This window comes from Rhopilema esculentum, chromosome 16 (genome assembly GCF_057945365.1).
Source record: "Rhopilema esculentum isolate cy_ngs chromosome 16, ASM5794536v1, whole genome shotgun sequence".
NCBI classification, from domain to species: Eukaryota; Metazoa; Cnidaria; class Scyphozoa; order Rhizostomeae; family Rhizostomatidae; genus Rhopilema; species Rhopilema esculentum.
Genome location: NC_142830.1, coordinates 8,146,933 through 8,174,873, shown reverse-complemented (window position 1 = coordinate 8,174,873; position 27,941 = coordinate 8,146,933). Strand labels below are relative to the sequence as shown.

Sequence of the window (27,941 nt, the reverse complement as noted above, 5' to 3'; positions counted from 1 at the left end):
TGTTTTCAATGGGGAACACACATATTTCATTGTAAACTTTTGTAAGAAGCCTTTGCCAATTGGAGAAAGAGCTATGCATTTTGAAATTGTTCAAAATTTTTTACACAAATATAACAGTTTGGCCGAATCATGATAAAGATTTAAAAGTACTTGAATACTGCATTCAAGCAAAGATTTATTGAGAGTGGCAAAATTGAATTAATCAAGCCTGTAGCATTTATCAACTCTACAGCATACAGTCTACATCACAAGAAATTAAATTATTGGACAATGTTGGAGATCAATGAAGGTGAGAAAACAGTTGTTATCAAATGTGATAAAATCTAATTGACACTATTTAATGTTTTATTAATTTGACTTGTCAGCAAAAATAGATAGAATGTAAAGAATTCGATCTTTCCATAGAGTTTATAGCTGCAAATTATAAAATTTTTAGAATAATTGGAAAAGTCCATTTGGTTTGAAAATGCTGCAAATCAGTAAAATAGTGTAAATAGTTGTTTTTAAATGCGATAAATTTCACCGAAATACTGAACTTATCCATTAGTCTGTGTTGTAAGCCTGGACATTTTTTTAACCAACCATTAAGCTTTACTCTATGCAAAAAAATATTTCTGTTGAAGCTGGTCCAGATAAAAAGACAAAGCTTCCTAATGGTTCTGGAAATGGTAGAGCACTTTTTATTGAAAGGAAAAGTAGAATTTAGGAAAAACGACCTGTACTATTCCTACTGTACTTGCTTTCTTCTGACAACCAAGAGATGTTCCAAGACTGGGTGGTTGGTCACAAGCTTTTTGGTTTTGATTTTTGGTATAGTTTTAATATATTTTGATAACCGTTCCTGTTTGTTGGAAGGTATGAAGCATTTCATGACATAAAACTAAGGTAAGATACGTACTTAAAAAGCTCCAAGAAAATGTTAGAAACGTCTTATTTTGTTATAAAAATAGCTAGGTTAGTTAATACATACAATCAGTGGCGGACACTTGGGGGGGCGAGGGGGGGGCGAGGGGGGGGGGCGACGGCCCCCCCAATACTTTACAGGACAATTGTCTTTTGTTCGAAAACAATGGGAAACATGACGTCATCTTATTAAAACAATAGGCTTGCCCCCCAATAATTGACCAAGTGTCTGCCCCTGCATACAATATGACTCGATACAAAACAAATTGTTTTACATTTAGTTTTCCAGTATAATTCAAAATTCATACTCCAAAAAGCATTCGAAGATCTTGTAAAGTCAAGCTTTTGGCGGCATCCTTGGAACTAGAGGAGAAAAAAAATAAATTAGATCCTTTTTTAATAGAATTGCTCGCTCTCTTTCTCTTATGTTTGTAAACGCTGAAGCAATCATTTCCTTCACAGGCAGGCTAAAGAAAATATCACCTTTCATGTTTTCGTTAATTTTCAAATAAAACTCTTTTATTCTTCAGTCAACTCGCAGTTTTTATACGCGTTGTTTCATTGCACTATTTATGAGCCACTCGTTTCGGCCAAGTTTTCTAGGTGACGATGTCGAGTGAAACGCGGTGCCGCCATCATATTTCAATTAAAAAATCTGAATATCTCCAATTATAGCACTGCAAATCTTACTCGTTGATAAAAATAAAATCGTAGAAAAACTCACCCCTTCAAGACACTATCTGCGAGAGCCTTTTTCTTCTCTTGCAGAGCTGCAATTTTCTCCTCTATGGTATCGACACAGAGAAACCTGCAATCATAAAGCACACATACCTCTAGTTGAACGATTGGATTTTTCACTAAAGATTACATATACGTTAGGAGGAATAACATGGTACACATTCACCATAACTAAATAATTATAGCGTTATAAACCAATGATGCAGTCACTTGGCAAAATTAGCGCTTTAATTTATTGGCTAGAAAATTGTATTGATTCATGGCTGTTGTTGTCTATGCAACTTAAGGGTGTGATTTCCCAAAAAAGACAACGGAATTGTTTTTAGGGTCAAAGAAACAACGGCATGCAAAACGTTTCTGGTACTTTTGATAGCATAATCTCGGAAAATTTTATGTATAGGCCATCGCAAGGATGAGCAGTCATCACCCTTGTATTGAATTAACGCTCATAAGACTATAAGCTGCTGAGTGTTCCTCGTTTTAAGAAAACAATTCTTGCCTTAAATGACTACAAGTTGAAATGCATAGGTTTGGCAACATTGGCTGTTTTAGACAGTGCTATAAACATGGTAGAGCATTTTAATCATTTTAAATTGTAAACATAAAAGTGAAAAACTTCAATAACCATAAGCAGTCCTCTTACCTGTGTATAACAACATCATTTTTCTGTCCAACGCGATAAATCCTGTCGCTAGCCTGTGCTTCCAATGCTGGATTCCTGTGTTGGTGAAAAAAGTAATGTCATATCAGCTAACAATGTGCATCAGAAATAAAACCTGTTATCTATAATCGTGTTTAGATTTTATCCTGCAGATTTGAAATACATCACTTCTATATCAAGCTCTGTCTCTTGGTTGGGCAGAATCTATGGTGGGTATTGTTGTTGAGTGACGGTTTTAGCAGATCAAGGTTGGAGTTATCTTGTACGAGAGGGGGGCAAGAAAAACAACAGCAAACGTCTATATAACAATAGTGCTCTAAGTCTCGACTTCAGATCAAATGCATAATGCCTTTAGCTGAACATAACTAAATACAACTTGAAAAAATCATAAAGAAAGGAATCAAAACTTTTACATTACAAAATAAGTTAGTTTCAAATGGTAATAATTAAAAAAAATTAAAAACTAACTGTTTAGAATGATGTAGAAAGAATGAAAATAAAATTTTCTCCAAATTTACTTTATGCATCGAAGAGAAAGGGAACAGCAGGTAACAAAATAAAGGCATTTGGAATGAGACATGTGGGATTGTTGCAAATGAAAAGTCTATTCATATAAAATGTAAAATATTAAAACGATTTTTCAAACTGGGTCAGGAACCTGTCTTTGTTGTTGTGATTTTTCACAACTGAATTTACTCTCACGTCTTGGTGCAAATTCCTTTATGTTTGTAAGACGCCCATCTGCTGTTACGTGAAAATGGTCAAAAGCGGGGAAAATTGACTTGTGAATGGTCAATCGCATTTCAGTACCGTCGAGTTGCAATGCAAAGTATCTGGTTGATCGTTTGGATTTACTCTGAACGGACCAGAAAATAACTGAAAATATTGCAAGTCTATCTGTTTTGATTTGCACAAATTAATGCAGATTCTTGATCGATTTTTATCGATTTTCTTACATGAATCAGGACTGAAAGCGTGATCAAGCATAGGTGGGGACTTTTAAGACTGTATCATGATGCGATTAGGGTTATATTCCAACTCACCAGTGTTGATCAATCAAAAACAAATGGCTTCCACCGATCAAGTTTAATCCAACACCACCCGCTTTCAGTGACACTAACATGATCTGCAAAACAACAGCCACGCTGTGAGAATAACTGCTGAATAACAAAAATCCGATTACCCTATGAAGAAACATCACCTAGTGCTCAATCATATGATGTTATGACTAACATATTAGAGAAAGAGATCAACGATTTTCCAAATGTAACTCTAGAAATAAAGATAAGAAGACATGGATTCGTTCATTGCTAGCTAACAAACAAGTGGTTGCAGAATCCGTACAATTACACATCGTGCGCATGTATTTTGAATCTAATGCTATACAACTACTCAGGCTTCACGTACATACTTTGTACTTCACGTAGAACTGGAATAAATTAGCATGCTTTATTTCTCTTATGTTCTGCATTTGAAAATGCAGTGGCAATTGGCGTAAACTTGGTCTACTGTGCCGATAAAAAACATCTTCCATTGATAATTCTCTGTAGTGTGATGATATGATTCTCCAGTAACATGCTCTGGATAACCCTTAGTTCTGCTGTTCTGCGTGAACCCATCCATGTCGACGGCATTTTTGAATAGAGGGTTTTTAAAAGTTACAGAATTTCGTAACTAATTTCTCTTGCCTGTACTCCATATGGATTGCTATTAAATTCTTCGACAATTTCACTGCGTTTCTTCAAAGAGACACTGCGAAACGAAAACACGGGTAAGAAATGCTGAAAGCAGATAAACAAGATTGAGAGATGTCAATTTGTTTTGTGAACTAAAGGTTTTCAGTCAAACTGTCGTAGATCCCATCAATCTTAAACGATATCTGCTGCTTTATGGAGAAACGAAAAATGAAAAAGTGAGACATTCCCCCTTTGAAAGAAAAATGCATGTACAATTCTAACAGTTTGGAATCATTTTAATAAAAATTTTATCAAAATTTGAGGTGGTAAAAGAGACTATATAGATAAAAGCTACCAATCAAGCAGTTGCGTGTTAAAGATAGAAAAGTTATGATCACTTTGGCAATGCATAGAAATTCCCATCTCACAGAGAATTAGGCCCAGCAACTTTAAACTACTAATCTTTAACCAAATAACCACGTTTTAGTGTTGCTACATGCATACAAACCTCCCAGTTATAAAATCATATTTCAATCCATGTTTACGCAAATGGTAGGCAATAACATCTAGCATTCGCGTCCATTGTGAGACAATAACGCTAAAACACAACATAAATGTATCTGTAGTTTGTTTTTAGTCACGTTTACTTTATCTACAACAGTTAAACGACAGTAAGTGTACTAAGAGGGTTAGAGGCAACATGTCCTGCAATGAATTTAGGGGATCGACTAAATTTTGTATTGGTTGCATTATAATATAAGCAAGTGTTCTCTTCATGTTTTAAAACTTCAAATCGCATTTTCTTAACAAGGTCTCGATTGTAAATGTTTCACTGAGCCAATTATTAACGCCAACAGAGGCCTGACTGGTAGCAGAACACTTTTGGTTGGAAACATACAACAAAAGCTTCCAGACTTCTGATTTAAGTAAAACTGCCATACTGGGACATCAATGAGACCAGTTGTACTGTTAGATTTAAGGAAGTATTTTTTGTCTCGAGGGTCTGTTCTTTGAGAGTTCATTGCGTCCAACAACAACTGAATCGAAAATTGCTTAGCAGTCTGATAATAGTTAAAATCAGGAATCTAAAGCAGCAACACACCATAACACTTGACAAAGATCACTGCAAGATTTGTGAAATGCCTAAATGTTTTCGTTGTTTGTTCTCCCGAGTTCCTATGAGTTCCACTTAACATTTCCACGAAAACACATGTACAAAATTATCACAGCAGCATCGATACTTTTGTTCTGGTAATATCAGTACTGGAATTTATGATTTTCTTCACAAAAATTTGTCTATGCTGACAACTTAAAATGAAATGAAAATAATTTTGTATAAGAAAAATAAAACTGGAGATGCAACGAGTCTTTGAATCGGCCAACATCTGAATAAAAACTGAGTCAAACTTGGAATAAGTAGAAATGAAGTCCTTTTAAGTAACGTTTGCTGTATCTATAATATGTTAAATCGTTTTGTTGGCAAGTTACCTCTTAATCGGCTTCCTATCGGAAGAAAGATGTTTAAGCTTGTGAAGCTCTTGAAGGAGACAATGAATCTGCAAAAAAAATTGAACGTCAATATTTTTTGTCAGCAGCACATTCTGCACCAGCAAAGGTATAAAGTCTTATCTGAATAATCTGTACATAATTTAGGTTGATTACCCAAATGAATTTTAGCTTCTAGGTTTCACGAAATGATATTTACAAAACAAATGGGAAAAAATATTTTTAACAGCCATTTCATACTTCAAATACTTTTAAAAACAATTCTAAAGAATCATATAATGGAACTAAAATAAAAATTAAAAGACTTACCTTTGAGCTTACAAATGATTCTTTGAACTCACTAGGACTCCAATGATCCTAAAAAATGATGATTTAAGATATAAATGTATTTCAAAATAAACTCACTTATTCGTGTAAGCTTCAAAAACACATTTCTTCATCTCCTTTATACCTTGCTGCCTTTCAGACAAACACACTGTAAGGCCAAATATGCTTCAAAGTTATGTAGCAAGATAGTGAACTTTATACTGTTATTAAAGCGAGTATCAACAGAATGTCAATTATTGCTACTATTGCTGAACTTTTAGATGGAACTCCATTGCAACAGACTTTACTGATAATTCGTAAGGGTAAATTTTGTAATAATAAACACAGGGATACTGCTATAAATAAGGAACAAGAAGTTGAAATTGAGTTAATTAGATTTGTCGTTGTTGTTGGCAAGAATACATTGGCAAAAAAACATGTCAACTGTTTGCCAGTCTCTTTTACAGTAGCCGATGTCGCATAGACAAGCATTCAAAAATATTGGTGCATAAAACAGGGTAGTTCTTAGCTATGCAGAACATATAACAAGCAGATTTAAGGGTACCAAGATATGCAAACCTCAGTAGAAGAAGAATCGACGATTGACATATTCATCATTTGGTCTTCAAGTGAAATATCAATTCCATTAGCTTTGCATTCTGTGTCGTCTGGTACCTTTTCAGAAAATATAATATTTTGAAAACCATAGATGTCGAATATAACAATTCACTCAAGTCCTGTCGTTGATTCTGCTACTACGGGACTTGAGTGAATAGAAACTGCAAAAAAACGTGTTGCAGCTGAATACGAAGTCTAGTCTGAATACAAAACAAATGATAAATACTACAACTACTGACTGCTGAAATCCTAAGAAAACCAATAAAGTTAAGTTTGAATGATCTCAGGACCCTAATGATAACAGTACATATTGTACTGATAGGTTTTTCCTGTTAAAACATTTGATTATCATTATTATTATTATTATTATTATCTTAAGGACGGGTATTCTTCAAATACATTAAGCATCAGAAGAAAAACAAATTTATTAGAAAAGATATAGTTTTGCTGACTGTGAAAGCAATGGTTCGCAAATAAGAAATCTGTTTTGTTTTTATGTCACAATGATTTTCGTTCATAGCGCGTAATCATTACGCAAATGTAAAAAAAAAAAGTTTGGATGGCCCTACAAGCGAAAGATTTTCTGTAAATTGAATTGTGATCAGTTACAATACATCTTGCAAGGTTTAGCACAAGCTAACGTGTTAAAAAATTCGGTACAGCAATAAGAACGAGTGGCTAATCATTGCGTGCCAGTAAAGACGTAGAAACATACAATTGTCGCGGTGGAAATTCTTTAAAATTGCTCTGCACCGCATTTGAAAAGGAAACTCACAATCGAAACACAACAAGTGGAAAACCTGTTGCACGTACGGTTGCCACTAATATAGTTTAAGCCATGACCAAAGCAATAAAAGTATAATAATCTTGCTCGAAGTAAGAAAAATTATTTGAGATTAAAAAGATTATATGAGCTTTGCAAGCACCGAAGCAGCTCAGCCTGAAGACTAGCTACATTTAAGCGCTAAGAGAAGACACGTCGTTCTTGAGCAGCAACTCAGATTGGCCATTTTTAATAAATAAGACGTCAGCTTAAATGCTGTCCCTTTTATTCCAAATTACCTTAAGGCAGACAACGCTTGCGACAAAGTTATTTTTACATAGTTATAAGTACCCTAGATCAAGAAGATCGTGAAGGAAGGACAAGGCTTCAATATTCTTGTCTTTGAAAGGCGATCGCATTTTCTTAAAACAAGGTTAGAAAGTATCCGAAATTCGTAACAGGTATAGCCAAAGTTAAACCACAGTGAAAGCTTTTTCAGCAGCAATTATTTTCACTATTTATACTGTACTGCCTGCCTTGAAATGTATCATACATAACAAAATAGCAGTTGTTACAATGCATATTACTCATCATTCACTCCGTATCATTCACTTCGTATTCCATATTAACGTTATATTAGGCTTATGTGAAGACAGTGTTTCGAGCAGGCTGAACCAGAGTTACCTACAACACTTTGTTTGCTATCAAATATAAATATTGGGCTAGGGTCAATACCTTAAATAATCCTAATATTTAAAGAAACAGGATAGTATAAGCAGTGGATTCAGTGAACTGATTCGAGTTTCATAAAAATTGGCTCGAATGACGTTGTTTTCGTCGAAATTCAACGCAGTGGTGATACTAGCAAAGTCTCTTTATTCTTTACGCTTCTGTAAATGCTCCATTTTACTAGCCAAAATTTGTGAAATATCTCATGTGCATAAAATATGTAACGATTAACACAACAAAATTACCTGCAGAAGCAGACTCAAATGGCTGCAGCATTGTCGAAGCCTCAAAACCAGGAGCAGGATTGTTCCAGCGTTGATATCCTGCTTTAGAATGCCAATCATATCTAGAAATTCATGCAATTCTTTCCCGAAGATAAATTTTTTGCCACTTAAAGTATCCTGTTTGTCATCCCTTGCTGCATAAGATTGGCTTGCAATACCTCTGTTTCTCGTCTCCTCCCCTTTATTGTCTAGATACGTTTTCAGCATATTTCTGAAATAAATTGTAAACATACAATCACAGATGGAATCATGCATTTTTTCATTGATTTTCCCAGTTTCAAATAGTCATTCTTTGTACTTTGAAATGTCAAACTACAATCAAATGACGACCACCATGCTAATTTAGAAACTATTTGGGTTCACAACGCATTTTTTTTAATCTAAAAACCAATTAAAAAAATAACATGTTTTTCCACTGTGGAGCCTCATATAATCTTGAGGTTTATAGCTGACTGTATTCCTGCGAATGGAATCATGTTTGTAAAATTTGTGAAGTTGCAAATAACACTCTTCTAGATTTTTCCGTTAGCAAAAACAATGTTCTAGACAGAATCAAACGAAGTTTTTTATGAGCAAAGAAACAAGATTTAAAATATGGTGAAAACCTAAAAGATTCAGCAACTTTAGACTGATCGAATGATTTCCGTTGTGAATAATCAATTAGGTAGAAATCTGTCTCTGAAACTTTCCTTTGGGAACAAACAATATATTTAATTTAAACGAAACTTCACAACTACGGCAGCAATTTTTGTCAATTGTTGAGGATCACTTTTGCAGATGAAAAAAATACTTCCACAAAAATTAATCTCACAAAAAATGAAAAGCAAAATAAACCTTGAGGAATTAACTCATTCCTGTTCAATTGGTTTAGAAAAAAGTTGTAACAAAAAGAAATTAAAAATAATAAAAATTGAAGGCTCATTATCCGCTTCAATCAAAGAGCATTTTTATTAAAAAATCTGTATTCTACAGCCTTCAGCCGGGTCCTTCGTAGCAAAGTTTCATTGGAAAACGTTTTATCCATGGTGATTTTACTTTCGTTATCAGCGAAAATGGCCGTAGCATCCTTACTTTGAGTACAACTGTAATAGGTCATATACTTCTTTCTCGTTGTTGCACAATGAAATATTGTGAATGACCGAATCTCTTGTTGGAAGACAGGTCTGCAAAGGAAAAACACAGTCAATAACACAAGATGAAGGTATAAAATTGCATCATCAAAATACAAAATTGCATCGACATTGAATTAACATTGCAATTTATTCAGACACTTCTTAATTTGTAATTTTTATGGTGAAAGCTAAGCGGAATTGACACATTCTAATAATAAATAACATAAGTGAATAACAAACGAGCTATTTAGCATAGGCCACTACATCAAGGCTAAGAGATCAGTTGGGTCGGTCACGTTTTTCGAATGAATAAGAATAGGTCAGCTTTAAACTAAAGAACAACAGCGGAAGATAGAGGAACAGAGGAAGAGAGCGTCCCAAGACATGATAGAGGGAAAGAAAGGAACTTGTGGAAGATTCAAACAAGGACTCCACTTCTATAAGTGAATTTTAGCCTAGAATAAATTATGCCGATGATCAGAAACCTTACGAGAACATCATAAAGAACATTTTTATCTAGTTATTGGAAGTACTTTTTTATCTTTTTATCAAGTATCATAACAATTAAGCATCGAAAGATGAAAAGCTATCAGAGAAAGTAAAAACAGTAAGGAGGTAAAATTAAATAACCAGATGTTGCTGTTTTGTTCGTCTAAGCAAAAGACTTCTGACTATCGTGTTCATCCTTGCAGTCCCCCTGGTACTTTTGTCGTCGACCCATTTTGTCCATACTTTGAATTCATCAAAAGGAGAACATCGCAAGAACTTGATTATTGCATAAAGATCCTTGGTATTATTCTGTATTGGTGTCCCAGTTAAGGCCCATCTGCTTTCTATAGAAGAATATAAAAATTTGAACATTTTTTTGCCGTACAGAATTTGAAAATGGCTTTGAAAAAAGCAAACATTTTACGACATACTAAAAGCTTTTAAGCTTTTAATATGTTTTAAGCTTTTAAAAAGCTTTTAGTATGTCGTAAAATGTTTGCTTTTTTCAAAGCCATTTTCAATATAAAAATTGTAATCAAACCTGTCTCTCGATTTCCAAACCCAAAGCAGCAAAAATTGATTTTATTGTCAAAGAGCTCCCTCTGGGTCAGGGATTCATTCTAAATACCAATGACTATAGAAAAATGCTGAAGTACATACGGCTAGATAATTTATAAAAGTTAAAATGTGAACAATTTTTTGGCGGTACAGAACTTGAAAATGGCTTTGAAAAATACAAACATTTTACAACATGTTGGCTAAAAGCTTTTTCGTCTGACACTCCTCAGAGCATATATCGTCAGAATAAGGGTCCGAAAGAGGACGGTGAAAAATATTTACCCAGTTGTGGATCGAAAAAGGCAAATCAGATAAACGCAAACACAAGACCGGTATAGTTGACCAATCAGTGCCGCGTGCCTTAAGAAAAATTACCACTGGAGTCAAAGAGAGAAAGCGAACTCCTTCTGTCTACACAATGGCGGCAAAAAATGATATATTTTTTTTATCTCCCCTGTTTTGTTAGAAACTTATCAATTTTCGTCGCCCTCTAGATCAAGGGGCAATTAATATCTTTAAATACTTTTTCCGGGAAAAATATAATATTTGTCCAAACTTCCTTTAAATAAAAATCATGAAAATACAGTGTTGCTGACTTGACGTGTGCAAAACAATTACTTAATATAGCAGGAAATTTCTAGGCAGTTTTTGAAAACAGTTTATCTTAGCTTGTCTACAATCTTAGATCTTTCGTTTCGCATAGGACAACCTGCTCTAGTTTATATTGGTTAAAAAAAACTCCTGCAGCTCTGGACTCTTTCCAAGACTTTCTAGGAATGCTGCTCTTTCCTTCCCATACTTAACCAGCATCTGCTCTACGTACTATTCATGCATAAATTAACTCACCTGCTTCTAAACAACATGCTGCCATTGATGTCATACACTTTGGGTTCTTTATTGTATGGGCCTCGTCAAGAATAATCCTTCTCCAATGAACCTGACAAAGAGGAGAATCTCTGCGCTTGCATCTGTCTGTCGCAGGTGGTGGACCTTTCGTAGTTAACCAAGCATCGCTTTTCTGTAAACCAAGAAAAACCTTTAATAATGATCTTCCATGATACAGTGTAAAAAACATTGAAAATAAAAAGTCACATTGTGTTCTAAAATGGTATTCTTTTTATCTAACCTTAACTCCAGATACTTTAGGTTTAGAATACTGTTTGAAACCATTTTACAACAATGAAACTAATACAACAATTTATAGGTGCGACACTTAATACAATGGTGTATATAGTTAATTACCATAGCAAATAGTAAATGTCAAATAGTAAATGGCAAATAGTATAGCTAGGAGATTGCAACTATCTATTTTTCATAAATCATTCATTCTTGGTATATATAACGTATAATATTAAGTTGGACCTATTATTCTAAAAGAAAAGCGTCAAATACCTCTCATCGTGCAAAATCAGTTAAATGTGTTCAAAATTGAGTGAGATATGGCCAGTAAACGATTTACTGTAATTCTTGCTTGGCTTATAAAGTTATTCTGGCCTGGTTCATGAAGTTTTGAACCAAGTTCAAATTACAGAGGTTTGATGTGGAAAGAACCTATGCTCTTGTTGCCATGTCTCAACCAATTCGTGACACATACAACTGTTATAGGGTCTAAATTTCAAAAGTAGATTTTTCTGAGAACTCTTTTAGAACCCTTTCTGCTTAAACTGTCCCAGCTATAACACAGAAAGAGTAAGTGGTTAGTAAGCACAGAACTATTACTGAATTATTTAAAGCCAGCGATCTGCAACGACTTATACATGGACTTGTCAGGATTTTGTTTCTAATTTCAACGGTATTCGACATAGTTACATTGCAACAGAACATAAGACCAAGGCTGACAAAGGACAGCAAGTAGACTTGGCCCTAGATAAACTGTTTGCAACCGGTTTTAACTTCTAAATCTAAAGCACGACCTCAAGTCGGAAAATTCACATCTGCACTTCGCCTAGAGAAACAGCTTTTATGTTCAAACAGGTTTATCAGATAGCGGTGTAACTTTATTAGACCAGTCAGTTTGATAATGTTTAAAAATATTACGATTTATCCAGCAAAATCCACAACATATTAGACCTGTCACATAACACCACGAAAGTGTCATCCTAGGGCAAACTGAAATATTTCTTGCAGATTCAACGCATTGAATTTCAAGCCACTATGATAAACCACGTCATAGTGCTAGACCGCTAGACTTACATCAAACGTAAGAGAAAAGACGGTATGTTTCATGGTGAAATTTGATTCAAGCTGAAAACCTCAACAAGGCAGAGCCTCAATTTATCAAAATGGTAGATAATTATTGTTTACGCTTACGCTGTAGAAAGTGAATTCTAAGGATCTCTGGCAGTCTTTTAACAAATTTCAAATAAAATGTTCAAGTTGTACTGTAAGACTGAATCATGTACTTCAACATAGTTAAAGAGAGAGCGAGTGAGAGCGTAGAGGGGGTGTGAGAAAGAGCGATTCTGAAATCAAGAGAGTAAGATGAAACATTGCTGCATATTCTGCTGATTCTTAACTATATAGAGATACTATACAACTTTTACCTTCTTTTTTAAAGAGCTGCTATCAACTAAATCCTTTGCTTCCCTTTCAACTATGCTGTATGTCGTTAGAACAACATCATATCGTGCGAGCCTGTAAAACGGATCGTTCAGATATTTTAAATCTTTCAAACAGATAGGCTAGGAAATGAGTTGATCGTTTAAACATTTGACAATCGGTGTAAGCGAGAGAACTCGCAGTCTCGCAAGGCACTCAAACGCTTCAAATCATGAAAAATGTTTCATTTCTATCTTGAAAAGAAACGCTACCAATAGCAAAACCACCACAGTCCCAGACTTTCTGTGGTGCTGGTCTTGTGGCTCCATTTACATGGATGGCTGGCCTGGATGTTCATGCAATTAACCATCCTTCATTAATTTCATACCTGTCCGCACTTTTCTCTCTGGTTGGACCATGATACAAGCAAACAGTGATCTTCAGGGGTTTCACTCTTTTGTCAATTTCTTTCTTCCAGTGATGCACCAATGACGCTGGGCAAACAACCAGAGTTCCACTCGCATCTCTTAAAGATGGCGATACAGTTGCTGTATGGGCGTAGAAAAAATGTTTCAAAAAGAAAACTGGTTTTCATATAGACTTTGAGAATAACATGAGCTACTGAATGCAGAAAAAATTTTAAATTTTAAAAGTTGTCCACTTCATTTGCTACAAACTAAACATCAAATCGAGACTTGGCATAGCAGCCATTGGCAGTAAATAACATAATTAAAAGGAATTTCACCACTGTAATTAAAAGATCTAGATAATTAACCACCAGACATTTGTGGTCTGATGTGCTGTAGCATCCTTATGATTTTTTCCATTTTTACATAGGGGTTATGGCATGTCATTTTCCAAAGCTTTGGTCTATGTAATGTCTTAGTTTAGAGTGTGTCAGCAGGAATAGAGTGTGTCATCAACAAGTGCATCGGCTTCATAAGCTCAGATCAATAACTCATCAATTGCATTCAGCCTTAACCCAGATTTGGTCCTTATCAGCGTTTCTATCGTAATTTTACTGTATAAAAAGAACTTACATTTCTTTGTGAATCCGAGCTGTTTGTCCAAAAGGATAAGGGCGATTGACGTCAACGTTTTCCCCAAGCCCATGTCGTCCGCTGAAAGAAAACATAAATAGCTATTAGGAAAGTTCTGCGACGTTCACAAGTAGAGGTAGAAACACATACTTGATTTGAGGTGGGCGGAACAGGGAAGATGGCTGGAATGGGTGGGCTTGGTAGTTTTAAAATGGCAGTGCTCTATAAGATTAGGGAAGACACCGTTTAAATTGTAAGTTTTTATCTAATTGCTTATTATCAGTGATTCAAAGGTTTCTCTGCAGAATGCGATACAACCAATCAAATGTCGAAGGTTATTACAAAACTTTCCCAAGCAAACCCCAGAAAATGAAACTCGAAGAGCACAAAAGCTAAAATAGACATTTTTGTGATCCTTGGGAATTTATTCATTTGATAGTTTCCAGAACTTCATACTCAAATTAAGAACCGATAACAGATTCTTCACTGAAGATAATTAAAATCCTCTTTTTATATTGCAAGAGAAACCACTTAAGCCACAAATGGTCTATAGAGATATATCGACGAGTCATAGGGATCTGTTTCATAAAGTCAACTCTATGTAATTCGAACTCCATTTGTTTCTCTTGAAATTTAAACGCTAGAAGACATCCTATTGACGTTACGGCTTGGGAGACGGCCAAGATTCCTTAAACGTAGTCGTCTTACCTCCAAAACAAAAACTGACGGACATGGCTTCAGGGGCGGATCTAGAAAGTATTCTGACTGTCGCACACAAGGGTGTGGTCAGAAATATCATTCGTGACCACACCCATAGTTTTTAAGGATATTTCTCATTTGAGCAGTCGACACGCACATTAAATTGGCTTCAATTTAGAACGTGGTCGAACTGTTGTTTATTCCTTATCTGAATTTTCAATTGATACCACAGAATTATTTGTGATGTTTCTTAGCCAAAGCGTAAAGCAAGAAACAACTAAAATTCTTAAGCGTATTGACACGGTTTTCCTTTCATAATCAAGCAAAAATTCGAGTCGTCTCTTTCGATTTGTTTATGGTATACGACGACAAAACAGGCCACACGCAAAAAATGAGAAATATCATTGCAATGAATTTTCAGAACTAACCAAATAGAACAAATTTACACAAATATTAATAAAAACCTGCATTAATAACTAATATTATTTAATAGCTAAACCAAATCAGCCTGTAAACATGTATTTTACTCCGAAAAAACCCCTTCGAATTCAGGGGAATACCCAAGCAAGTAAGCATTACCCGGAAATATCTGAAAGCTGATTAGGAACTGAAAATCCACATTGGATAGATTCACTTTGAAAGTTTTGTCCAAATAAAAATTTCACTCTGCCAACTTCCTGAACATTATTTCTTTGCCAGAGGCAATTCGCAGGTATCACCCCAGTCCAGTGCATTTATTGACATTAGTAGGCCCTCGATCTATGGAGGAGGTATTGAATATCGAAACTTGAAAACATCCCGTGTCGAATGTTACTCTGAAAATCAAGCGACCTTTGTTTACGAAATACCAGGTTTAACGTATTTGTTATTCATGTAGCCAGTCGACTCCATAACACAAAATTTCCTTTTCGCCAGTGAAAAATTTCCCCATGCCAGGCATAAATAAGCTCAAAACTGCACAATACACGCAATGAGGACGGATTAATCTTAGCCCAGTGGTGCGACCTTACTGAAAAGCATACTGTGCACCGAAGTTCGCACTATCTAGCCATTGGATTGGCTAAATATTTTAAAACAAAAGCGTATTGGTGCGAACGTGCTACTAATCATACTGTGCACCGAAATACCCTAATCTAACTCTATTGGTACCCTGTTGTTTTTTAGTCAGGATGCTTTGAGATTTGAATCAGATTGAATCAAGATCGAGATAGAATTAGAGATGGTGTTTAAGATTTTGCTTGTGTTTATGGCATGATTCAGTCCTTGGATATTCCTGCTCCTGCACGGTGTTCAGTTGTCAAATATAACTGAAGCATAATTTTCGAGCAAATACATTTAAAACACAAATGGGAAATTTGCCAATAAGCGAGAAAGTTGTTGTTCAGGAAAAACCTTTTTCGAGACGGATTCTTAGCACAATTTTAAAAGTTTGACTGTCGCATGTGCGAACGGTGCGAACGTCTAGATCCGCCCCTGCATGGCTTAATAACAGCTAAAAGTTACAATAACATCAGCTATAGGAAAAATTAACAGAATGCTTATATCACTAGTTTGATAATAGGCTATACCCAAACGTTGTTCATACAATTTACATTTTCTTCGTATAAACTTATTATAAATTCAAATTATTGTTCTTCTCATGGTCCAGTTACGAAAAGTTCGAATTCAGGTTCATTGCAAGGATGTTGTTTTTGTAGGAGGATTTTTAAGAGACTTTGAGTTCAAATTACACGAGTTCCAATGACACAGAGTTGACTGAAACAAAATAGCTGCTAAAACCATGAATTTTTCATACCTTTCAGCAAGAAGTCTTTGTAAAAAAACTGCCAAGAAACATGAGTGACTGTGGCTTGTAATCTTACTCCCGATGGTATTCATTGATACCTTTGTCTTACCAAAGCAAAAGAGCCGGTTTCAGAGCCTGCTCAAATGTGGATAAATTCCTAATAACATTTCAACATTAATATTCCTACTAATAATCTACCTGAGAGAAATTCTAAAATACACCAGGTAGAATGCCAGTAAAAGTACGAAAAGATCTTGTGTATAAGAGGACATCTTCATTAACGTGCAATTTTATCAGGCTGCAAAATTTTTGCAAGCGTAGAGGCTTCCCTGAGTTTGTTAAAACATCCCTTTCTTTCTAGATTCAACAACGGCAAAAGTACTTCTATAAAAACTGTGTCAAAGATGACTTACCAAGAATACCACCTGACGGTGTTTGCTTCTCTCTCCACAGCAGCCAAGCAAGAGCCTGTCTCTGATGAGGCAGCAACGTCACTAGCAAACCATTTGGATCATCATGCTCAGTTGTTGCGGATGGACATGTTTCTAAAGAGCTTCAAACGAATAAAAATATCCATATGGTGAAAAAGACAAAGCAAATTAATCAATAAAAATTCAGAGCCAGAAGGAGCAAGTATATATCATCGATCCTTCTCGGTGTCAAGTCAAAAAGTTATTTGCTTAATTGGACAATAAAATATTGTTAGAATACACGATTTACAAAAGGCTAGGATTGATATTCTGTATCACTTTGTATACTGAAGTATAAATAATTTTAGGATTTTACTAAACTTTTAAACCAAAAGCTAGATTCTTCGTGATATAATGAATGATATGAATTTGGGTTAATTTATTGATTTGTTCCGATTTTAGTACTACTGCCTTTTGTCTGACTGCAAAGAAAAAGTACCGCTAACAGGAAATAGCGTTAAAAATGTGCACACTTGAAGATATTATTCAAGAAGGATCCATTCGACTGATGACGTCACATGTTACAAAATTCAGGCTTTCAATGACTACATAACGGCTCAGGTTTAATTCATGCACCGTTTGAAACTCGTTAGATGCGCTTGTTGTCCGTTAACGAGACATACATCGAGCATCAAAGGACGGATTTGTAGTGCAAGGGTGTGAGTAATGAGAGACTGGAACGAGAGTTGTTGCTGTTGTGATTAGTGAGTGAGAGAGAAGAGACAGAAGTTGAAGCGGAGATATGGTTGGATAGGTAGCAGAAGGCGTTATAAAGTTCAGTAGGAGAATATCCAAGAAGAAGAGATACTGAATTATCGTTTATATTTGTTTTCGTTCTTGCATGCTTCATTACAGTAGCCTCGCATTTTCACAGGCTGATGCAAATATACAGCAACACTAAACATGTTTCGAGATGTGAAAGGATTTCCATTTGTTCGAGCATTTTAGACATGAGAGTTTCGTTTATTGAAGCGTAGACTACGATAAAGCCACCTTGATTAAGTTCAGGACGAATTGCACTGCACGCGTTTTCAAAATAATACCTTAATGTTTCAGCCTCTGATTCCTAAAATAAATTTACCTTTTAAGAACTAAAGATATTCCTAGGTTATTCTCAAACAACTTTATCAGTAAATTCTCTTACGTTGTGGAAAAGCGAAAGAAATTGAGAGGATCCAAATGTAAAATGTTCAAGTATCAATATAAACAAATTTTAACATTGTACAAAGAGACACAGATAAATAAAGTTTGGGCCTGGTAATTATACATAATTAAATAAATTTTAGCAGATTTGAGCAAAACTTAGATTCTACCATTTATCATTCTGATTTTCCTGCTGTATTTTAATAGATTTCAATGATCCTATTTTGTGGTTTGCCAAATAAGATTCTTGTTACTTAGGGCTAGTATTAACTTATCATATGACTGAAAATGAGATGAGTATACTTTAGCTTGAACAACTGTAATTAGATATTGTGGCAAGTGTATTCTTTCGACAATTTGATTGTAGTTTGTCAACAATATGGCCATTATTTGTCAATAAGTTATAAAATATCATCTGGTGTAGTTTCTCAGCAAACATCACTGCTTCGGTTAATTCTCCTCACGTTATTCAGTGGTTAAACTTGAAACTGTAAACTTAAGCTACGTTTACATGACACATCAACACCTACTGAACTCGGTTGCCAGTGTTAGCCTTGATATCGCAAGGACCGCCATATCTCTGCCAAACCAAAAAAAAATTAGTCAATACTTCAATTTTGTAAAATATGGCTGTTTTTACACCTATTTATCAGGGCTGGCCCTGTCAATCAGAAAGTTGTATCTCGGTCACAGAATGTGTCTCGGTCTTTGTTATAGCGTTTAAATGCTGAAATTTAAACGCAAGCTGTGTTCCACTACCAATCCCAAACTGGCTGAGAATGCAAAAGCGGCTGAGATTATCATGTAAACGAAAAAAGTCGTTAGAGAAAGTTTCTTTGCCTTTACGGATTCCCCACTTTGTTACCTGATCTGTTATAGGTTTGTAGAAATAGGGTACCTGATCTGGAAATGGGTTTGTATGGATAAAGTGGATGGAAATGGACAGGGGCGTTGAAAGCTTGGGACAAGGGGGGATTGCCTTATCTGTTTCAGGGCCCCATTTGAGGCCCCAATTAATTAATTTAAACTTTGTATTTTGAACATGTGCATGTTTCCTTGTATGGAACGTCACGATATCATTGTTCATAGAGAATGTGGCGAGATTATTGGTGTGAAAAATGTTTGTTTTTGTTATGATAACAGTTACATCAACGAAATTTTGAAAAATCAAACTTACGAATACACCTGATGGGTCTATTGCATGAGTTGTAATGGCAGGTATGTGACACTATGTATATCACTGAAAAGCCATTTGATTTTGACATGAAGTTGAATTGTTATATTTCCAATACGAGGAAATAGTTAGTCAGTGTTGTCATACTAGCCTCATACCAAAGAAGAAATAGATAAGAAAACATTGGCAAGCCGTGAATTGAATTGCTAGCACTGCCCCAGGGGCCTCTTTAAATATCTGGTAATCTAAAACCGTTATTTTGAAAGGTTAAGGTTTTACCAAGCAGTGGAACATTTTGTAGTTACTGTTGAACAGGGACCTCGTAGAAATGAAGAAGAAAGAATATAAAATTTCCACAATTGGAAATGTAACACTAAAATACCGCAACACAAACACATAAAATGCGGTAAGCTGTTCCCGCTTAGGTCCTTGCTCCGTGTGACCACAAGTTCACCGATGTGTTTGCCTAACCTTGGGGAGACGAGTAAGAGAAAGTTGTTTAATGAGTGAGTTGTTTAACCCTTCATCCTGGATTCAAAGAGCATGAGCTCATTTTTTACAACACACTTTCAATATACACACTAGCATTTCACAAGATGAGGGTATCGAAGCTTCCCTCAATGCCATCAAAAATCATTATGGGGAAACTACCCTGCTGCGTATAAAATACAACAGGTGATTTTTATTCTCAAACATAATTAGATTACCTTTACACTCTCTTTTTATAAGAACACGAGCTTCAAAATTAGGTGCCAAAGTGGCTTAAATTGTATTCTGAGGGTGCTGCAATGCCAACTACATTTACAAAATTCTATCCAAAATATAAGAATATTAGATCGAGGAATGTTACGTCACACAGTAGAAAAAGTAGACTTATGGAAAGTAGGAAAGAAATCCGCCTGAGCTGTTGATCTGCTGATCAATTTGTAATCCAACTGCAATCGTTTTTTAGAATCCACAGTTTACCAACTAATGATGTTATTATTAACGTGACTAACTGCCTCAGCAAAGGCGCAAAATAAATCGATCAAATCATATATTTCAATCACAAACTGGGCTGGGCACCAAAGTGGACCTCTTACAACCTGTCCTTATTAAAGATCAAAATTTAAATAAGCTTAATCTTTCATTTCTCTATTCCTAATCCTTTTTTGCTTTCCCTTATTAGGGCTTAGCCACGGGTACTTGAGCTTTTGCGTCCATATTACCAGCTAAAAATAGACACAAGAAGGAACTCGAATTGAGAGCTAAACAAGGGGAAAAACCTAATTAGAACTTCTTTCAAAACTTTCATGTTTCTTAGTGTCTACCTTTCCTTGATTGCTTTAGATCCTCAACTCTACTGCAATATTCTTTTTTGGTCGCGTTTTCGAAAAGCACTGTAACTATACAAATAGGCCTACAAGTAAGGCATGTCGAACATAAGCAACAACTTGGTCACATAGCAATGTCCTAATTTCCAATAGAAATAATCATCATTATCTAAATTTTCGGCATATTCATCACTGTTCTTTGATAATACTTCAATACAAGTGAAATAAACATATAAATATAAATGGCAATCCAGAAGGACTTGTTACATGTTGCAGAAGAGGAGAAGAGAGATAAGATGAGAGGAAAGGAAACCGAGATTCAAACTCTGAACAGCAAAACCTTCTTTGTGCATTTCATGAGAATGCCGCAGTACATAATGAAACATTCTAGACATCAGGATTATAACTTTCTAGGTCGATAGTCCAAACTTGATGATTGGGTGTAACAAATACGTTTTGAAAATTTGGAAATCATAGCCCTTTCAATAACTATCTGAATTTTTCAGATTAAAGCTGATTTGGAAGAATTAGAGAAAGTATAAAATCTTAAGAATATTCGAGAGTATTTGAGAGATAACATACAATCTTTCTGAAAGTGAGGAAGATTAAAACGAACAACAGAAATTACAACAAAAAAACTAACATCGCTACTGCCAATGCCCGGATCAAATAAACAAAAAACTGCATACCTGTGCAGTGTTTCTATTGCATCTTTTGTGATCTTTCCAACCTCCTTGAGTTTACTTTGTGTCATTTTGCCATCATAAAGCCTTTGAGTTTGAAAATGGTCGCCAACAGAACCTGGACCTTTGCTGGACACGAAAAAGAGTTCCGAATCTAGCTGGGCATTCACTGGACAACCGTCTTTGCCAGCGTGCAAAATATCCACTACAGCGTCATTTTTGTCAGTATCACAAGAATGATCACTAGGTACTGCAATTGAATTCGGTAGGTTTGCTGTAAATTCATATGCACTTTCTATTCTGTAAAATAATCTTGATAATGTCTGTATTACTTTTCAACGGCTATAACTATCACGATTGGAAGAGAAGAACATATAAGGTCGTTTTCTATAGTAGGAGGGATAAAATATTTTCACACACAAATTGAATCAAAAAGATTACATGATATCACAAAGTGCACTCGGGTAACAGACAGCCTCTCTGAATAATGTAGGTTATGAATGTAAGAACGACTTTTCTGTAAACAGATCATAACTGGATACTTTCGCAAGCTTTGACAAAGATTCGAAATGGCTAAGAGTAAAGACATTTAATAAAATAGAGCTATATTACTTTGTGATTATGGGGAGCCAAGCGTAACAAAAGATGGCGGGACCCTGGGGTGTATTCTAGGTTGCCTTATTGCTCCCTTCCCAAGACTTCATCTAAACCAGTATAATTAAGCAGTATAATACTGTTGTTTGTGGTCTTTTACGTAATTAATAGATCACAAAAGAGTGGCATAAGAGCTAGAATGCTCTGGAAAGTCGGTTTCAAAAGATGTGGTCATTCTTTTAGCCGTCTAAACGAAAAAATAAATATGCAGCTTTAAATTCCCGTCTGGAAAACGAGTCTTTAAGAGACCTAATAATGAGCCTCTTTTCTAACTTAGTCCTTCTCATAAAATGCGATTATTGATTTTCAAGCCCGTCTTATGTAATAGCTTCATTCTTTCAACTTATAATCAGGATTATTTGAAGTTATTTTCAGGGTTATTTAAAACCCGCAGTGCATTAAATTGAAATTATTTTGAGTTGCTGTTTATACAGGTGGAAAATGACAATAAATATTTAGGATATTTAGGTTATCCTTTAGAAATTCAAAAAGAACATTGATAATTAACTACTGTCGATATATGATGAAATGACAGTCATAAAACACTGAGGGAATTAAAAACATGGAGAGTAAATTTCAAAACATTACATTCATCACACATTTGTTTTGCTTCCTTCAGCTTTCTCTCAAGATCTCTAATTTGATCAAAAATCCGCTGACCGCCGTCTGGCAGGGCTCGCATATTTACCGTCTGCATCAGTTTCTAGAGTTAAAATAGAATTAACTTATCATAGATTTTACGCACGACAGAGATATTTCCAAAACAAGAAAAAGGATAGGTTGACGCAATGTACTTTTTTCAGTGTGTCTAACATTCTCTTCATTTACTGAACATGATCTCCTTTTGTAATACAACGAGAAAGGGAAGCAGCTATTTAACTCAGGACATCCGATGACGGGAGGGGCGCATTAGGGCAACGCCCTACCAAAAACTGTCTTGCTAAACAGTAGAGGTGTTTTGCAAAATCTTTTGTTATAGGTCTTTCATTTGCTCTTAGCCCCCCAACCCCCCCCCCCCCCCCCCACGTCGGAGCCCCTGTAACTTCTAAAACCATTTAGTCTCGGGAAACTGTGGAATAAAGTCAACAGTTCGGGAAATAAGTGCAAAAAGGAAGATGTAATAAATCGAGGAAATCATATATTTCAATCTCAAACTGGGAACTAAACAAGTGCAAGGAGATTTATCACATTACGCATTGCATAGGCCCTTTGAAAAAGTTCGTTGCAAAGGTCCATGCAAACATCAAGCTGCAGCGGTTGGGCATTTTCCTTTATTCCCTACTTCCAGCCCCAAATTCTAGCAATATCCATCGATTACCTTTTTCATTTGGATTTGCATTTGCAGAGAGGATTGCTTGCTTAGAAGACGACTTCTTTCATCAGCGAACTTACAGCAGTCGGGTACGCGACAAATCTTGTCACAATTTGTGGTACCCTGAATAGGAAGCTTTTGCTGATGATTTATCTGCTCAGCAGTGTCATTAGCCCCAGACATGTCCCCACTTTCATCCTGATCTTCATAAGAATCGTCAAGAATTATGACATCGGATGAAGCCTTTCGTTGGTTTTCTGTTTTAGAGCTTACAGCTGGCACGTTTGAACTTGCAGCATTAATATCGTTGGGCTGTCTGTTGCAAAATCCTGTCCATTGTCCCGAAACAAGAGTCTGTCTTTCTGAAACCTTCCCTATATTACCTAGGACTGATGTGACTTGGTTATGTTCTTTCCCTTGCTTGACATCAACGCAAGAGCGAGAAATTTCTGCCTGATTAAGGTCCTTCATTGTATCTTCCCTAGTTCCTGACGAAATACTTCCAAGGTGATTCTGATCATTCGATTCTGAGGCATCTTTGAACGTAAATGGTTCGTCATTCTCTTTGCCAGATATAGCTACCATCGGTTTGTTTGGATGTTTGCTTATTGAAACGGTAGGCTGTACTGAAAGAACTTTACTGTTTTCTAGAGGATTCCGTTCAGATAATTTTGCGACACTGCTGTGAGTTTTTTTGCGATCAGCAACCTACAAACGACAAATCAAGTAGACAATATCAGATCAATAGAAACATAGCTGTCATCTAAATCGCGGAGGAAAGTGATATGAAGGTGAAGAAAAAATTGTTTTCATGAACATAAAAAAAGTCAAACAGGTAGCTCAGCATTACAAAATCCTATTGTGAAAAACAGCTACCCAAAATCACCAGATAATTGGAACACAAGCTTTAGCAAAGGTTTGAATTGTTTGATTTGAATAGTAAATTGTTACGCCTTGACATGGACATGCAATGTATTAAGGCTTCAAGGGTGCCGTCCGAAATTTCCTGCCAAAAATCCTAATATCGCACATGGTTATACATTAAAATCAAGATATGGATTTTTTAACAAGGGGTTTAAGCAGTGAGCCAGAGAGGGAGGTCACAAGAGCCAGGGGGCAAGGTCCTCGTGTGAAAGTGACCACTGTTTAAATAACAAGTAAAATCGTACAGCTTTCTAACTGTAATTCTTTTGTCAATCCATTACCCTGCTGTCCAGGATAAAATTCATCTATTACCAAGATGCCACATCTTATCAAAATAAAATTTCAGTAACAAACGAATTAGTAGAAGCAATGAATCATTTTCTAAAGACCTTGCTCTAAAGCCTACCTCCCCTCTCACGCGTTCTAGCATTCCTGAGCATGAGACTGATGAAATAATAAACAGAAAAGGCTCTAAGTAAGCCTAGAACTTACGGGTGATATTTTTGTAAAACCACACCAGCCTAATTGCATTTTTCTTCCTTCTGTGCATCGAAAATAGCATCTAAAGACAGGGAAAGCTCATGGTAATTTCTCCCTTTGATGATAAAGATACAAGGCAAAGAGGCACAAAGAATTATACCCCTGCACTTTAGAAAAAGGAGTGCATTTATATCTTCACTTTGCCCCTGCTGAGCAAAGCTTTTAGATCATGTGTAAAATGTATACTTTTGTTAGTATATGGGAAAAAAACAAAATGAAAAACTGCAGACTGATACTTGTTTTGTATACATTTACTGTTAAAGTTAAAGACCATCAAGGTAAGCTTCCAGATATTTCCCTTTTCTTCACAAAGAAATTCCTCAATGATAATAAAAATATACTATAAAGATCATCTAACATAATACAATTACAGCTCTGTAAACTTTTGTAAATCCATGACCTATTAAGTATTATAAAGGCTTTGAATGTAGCAGATAATAAATCTTCCAATTTCATTCAAAGACATGAATCACAAGAACATAAGTAAATTCTGTAATTCTGTGATCTGCAGTCTGAGCTTTTGGAACTGCTAATCTGGCATATCACCCTGCAGCTCCATTACAACATTAGAATGTTATTTGCATGGCAAAGAATTCAAAGTAAAAGGCAGATTTACCTCATTCCATCCTGTTTCTTACAAAGTGCTTGCAAGTCACTTATCTTATTGTGATGGGGACAATTGGTGACTGGAATACCACTGTTGGAAAGTTCATAAATAATTAAGGAAAAATAGAAATTAAAGTCTGTACCAATAAGATAAACATTATGAAAACAGCTTAAAAAGGATAACATACATAATTAATGATTTCCAATTTTGAATTAAGTCAGAACAATTGAGAAGAGCCAGCCTTCAATGACATAGAGGTTTATTTTCTTAATAGTTACCTGATAAAAAACATCTCTGTATGATTAAAATGAAGACTCATTATTTATATAGCACTTGATAAGAATGTTAGAAAAAGAATGTTAATTCTGTTCAAGACAAATCATTATGAACCATCATCTTTCCGCAGATCGAAAACCACAAGTTATCACAATCTTCTAAGGGAAACAAGTCACAACATACACAATAGCTTTAGATTTACATTTTTCTGCTGTAAGCAAATATCTGGTGATAAGTGCATATATTATAACAGAAGACTTTTTGACAGGTTGATGTACATGTAATCCCAGTTTCTTATTTTAACCTGTCCAGTGCTGTAGCTCCAACACAGGGACAAGGACCATTTTTAAAAACATACTAAATGCTCTATCAGATCTTATGTGGGCTCTAGAGGAAGAAGCAGGTGTGGCACTAGATTGGCTGAAACAGGCCTTTTCATTTGACACAAGCAATCACTCATAATCACGTCAGCACTGGCAGTAACCCAACCATGTGAAAACTCATCTAGCAAAATCCATGCATGAGTTCAAAAAGATTAAATAGCCTGTACTTAGATCTCTTTATAATGACCATGTCAGATTTTCTCAAGTCAGAATAATGTGCCACATATGTAGCTGTCTTAGATTATTTTCTTTGGAAATGTTTAAACTTTAAATGACCTGAATCCAGGTATTTGTCAAATTAGAACATTTAACTAAAATCATAGTGAAATCCAGTATCCTTACCCATCGTGGGCTAAAACAGGTTGCCTTCTGCACAAGGAGACTTAAGTTTTTAGGACCATAAATTTGGAACTGCTTAGTAGAGGAACTAAAATAAGTGGAAAACCTGAATACTTTCATAAGCTAGATTACTCAATGGGATGGTGTCATGTGCAGCCTACAAGGCCTGTCATATTATTGTAGATATTGTATAAATAACATGAGAAAAATAGTTGTTTTTTATTTCATTTTAATTGATTACAGATCAATCAATGTTGATAAGTTGTCTAAGTACATTTTAAATTGTATATTGAAGACTAGTAAATTTCAATAAATCAAGAGAATAAATGTACTAAATACTTCGCTGGCTCTACAAAAGTGCATTGGCCACTTTGGTTGCTGCAAATGAAGAATGTTTTACCCTTCATTGGGCCATCTTTAGTGCCAGTTTTGATAAAGCATGGTTTACCTAAATTAAAAAGCTATTTGTAAAAGGTTTTATTTCATATAATGAGAATTCAGTATGCAAGCTTATCATCTGCAAAAGTATAGTTGCATACATATATAAGAATCTACATTCATAAATAGATACATTTTAAGATATTCAAATGTGACTGATAATTACTCAAAAATAATATTCAAAAATAATTATTTGCTTAGCATTTGCTCCTGTCCCTATTTGCAGGGAGAGAGACAGCACTCCCTAAGTTTCATGCAAGTATTTGTATACCAGTAACAGAGTCCTAAATCTATGTTATCAGCATTTTTAGGCATAACTAAACCCTTCCTCCAAAATTTTGACATGCTTGAGATACTTGCAACATGAACCATTATTAAGCCAGGATTAAAAAGCGCAACACAAAACATTAGCATGCCATTGCCAAGAAATAAAAAACAAAACTCTGTTTTGCAAACATCTCTGCAAATGGTTATTAGAGTAATTTCAGAAAAGTATTTTATTTCAAATTCTGAAAAATAAGCCATACAGATCTTTATAGGCCTAACAATCTTTTTTCATTCGTACACTAAACATTCCCCTTCTCTTTTAGCCTGAATTGTTTTTACTTTTATTTTGTTAATTAACTTCATAAATTTTCAACTTCTCTCTATTGCTAACTGGTATTATTTACTAACTCGAATTTCAAAACATTAGCCTAATGATTTGGCCGTAACATATGAAATAATGATTCTCCCCGTCCTCGGATACGATTCATTGTGTTTTAAAATTCATACACGTGTATTCACGAAATCAAATTACATCAGCTTTATCATAAAAGTATAAACCTTTACATCTCACCATGTTCATTGCAGCAAGGAATCTTTCCTAAAATACCCGCCATGATTTGAATTCATGGATGGCCGAAAAGACAATACTCTAACATTGTTGCATGAAGACGAGGCGTAAAAATAAGGGCAGGATTGAATACTAGCAACTGTTCCCCTACAGTTTGGCACTTCCCCTAGAGAATTTGATTCTTGCGATCACTAGATTGAAATATTTGGTAAAAATTTTAGCAGATACTGTCTTACATGCATTAAATGGAGATTGGCTAGTGTCAAGCAGCCATATCTAAATGCCTACTAATAGGTTACTGTTTCTTTCCTTCCCTAATAATCAGTTTTAGCAGTATTCTATAGTATTTTGTTAATTTTTTAGTCTGGGAGATGCTTTTTAGCCCTTTTACAAGGTATAATTTCAAAAATATTCTTCACATCGGACCCAATTATGGTGGGTCCT

The 27,941-nt window shown here is 35.3% G+C and overlaps 1 protein-coding gene across 1 annotated transcript; it reads right to left on the bottom strand.

Moving 5' to 3' along the window:
- Window positions 1-14: 14 nt before the first annotated feature.
- Window positions 15-27,781, bottom strand: LOC135682377 (transcription termination factor 2). The gene is made up of 24 exons (XM_089113272.1): window positions 27,501-27,781; window positions 26,564-26,672; window positions 25,236-25,316; window positions 24,572-24,641; window positions 23,162-23,863; window positions 22,432-22,546; window positions 21,196-21,439; window positions 16,820-16,959; window positions 13,922-14,002; window positions 13,270-13,429; window positions 12,887-12,977; window positions 11,190-11,361; window positions 9,927-10,129; window positions 9,256-9,347; window positions 8,146-8,395; window positions 6,370-6,465; window positions 5,794-5,841; window positions 5,467-5,534; window positions 4,487-4,576; window positions 3,991-4,054; window positions 3,346-3,428; window positions 2,285-2,359; window positions 1,628-1,711; window positions 15-1,266 (listed from the first exon to the last, which is right to left on the bottom strand). Exons 1-24 carry the CDS (start codon window positions 27,541-27,543, stop codon window positions 1,206-1,208), a joined length of 3,222 nt encoding a protein of 1,073 aa, XP_088969398.1. The 5' UTR covers window positions 27,544-27,781; the 3' UTR covers window positions 15-1,205.
- Between the last annotated feature and the right edge of the window lie 160 nt (window positions 27,782-27,941).

Excerpts from the sequence above, each read along its gene's own strand:
- LOC135682377 (XM_089113272.1), bottom strand. The coding sequence starts at position 27,543 with ATGGCGGGTATTTTAGGAAAGATTCCTTGCTGCAATGAACATG. Across the intron at positions 12,978-13,269 it reads AGAGAGAAAAGTGCGGACAG|GCTCGCACGATATGATGTTG; the intron begins GTATGAAATTAA and ends TCCGTTTTACAG. Across the intron at positions 2,360-3,345 it reads TTTTTGATTGATCAACACTG|GAATCCAGCATTGGAAGCAC; the intron begins GTGAGTTGGAAT and ends TCACCAACACAG.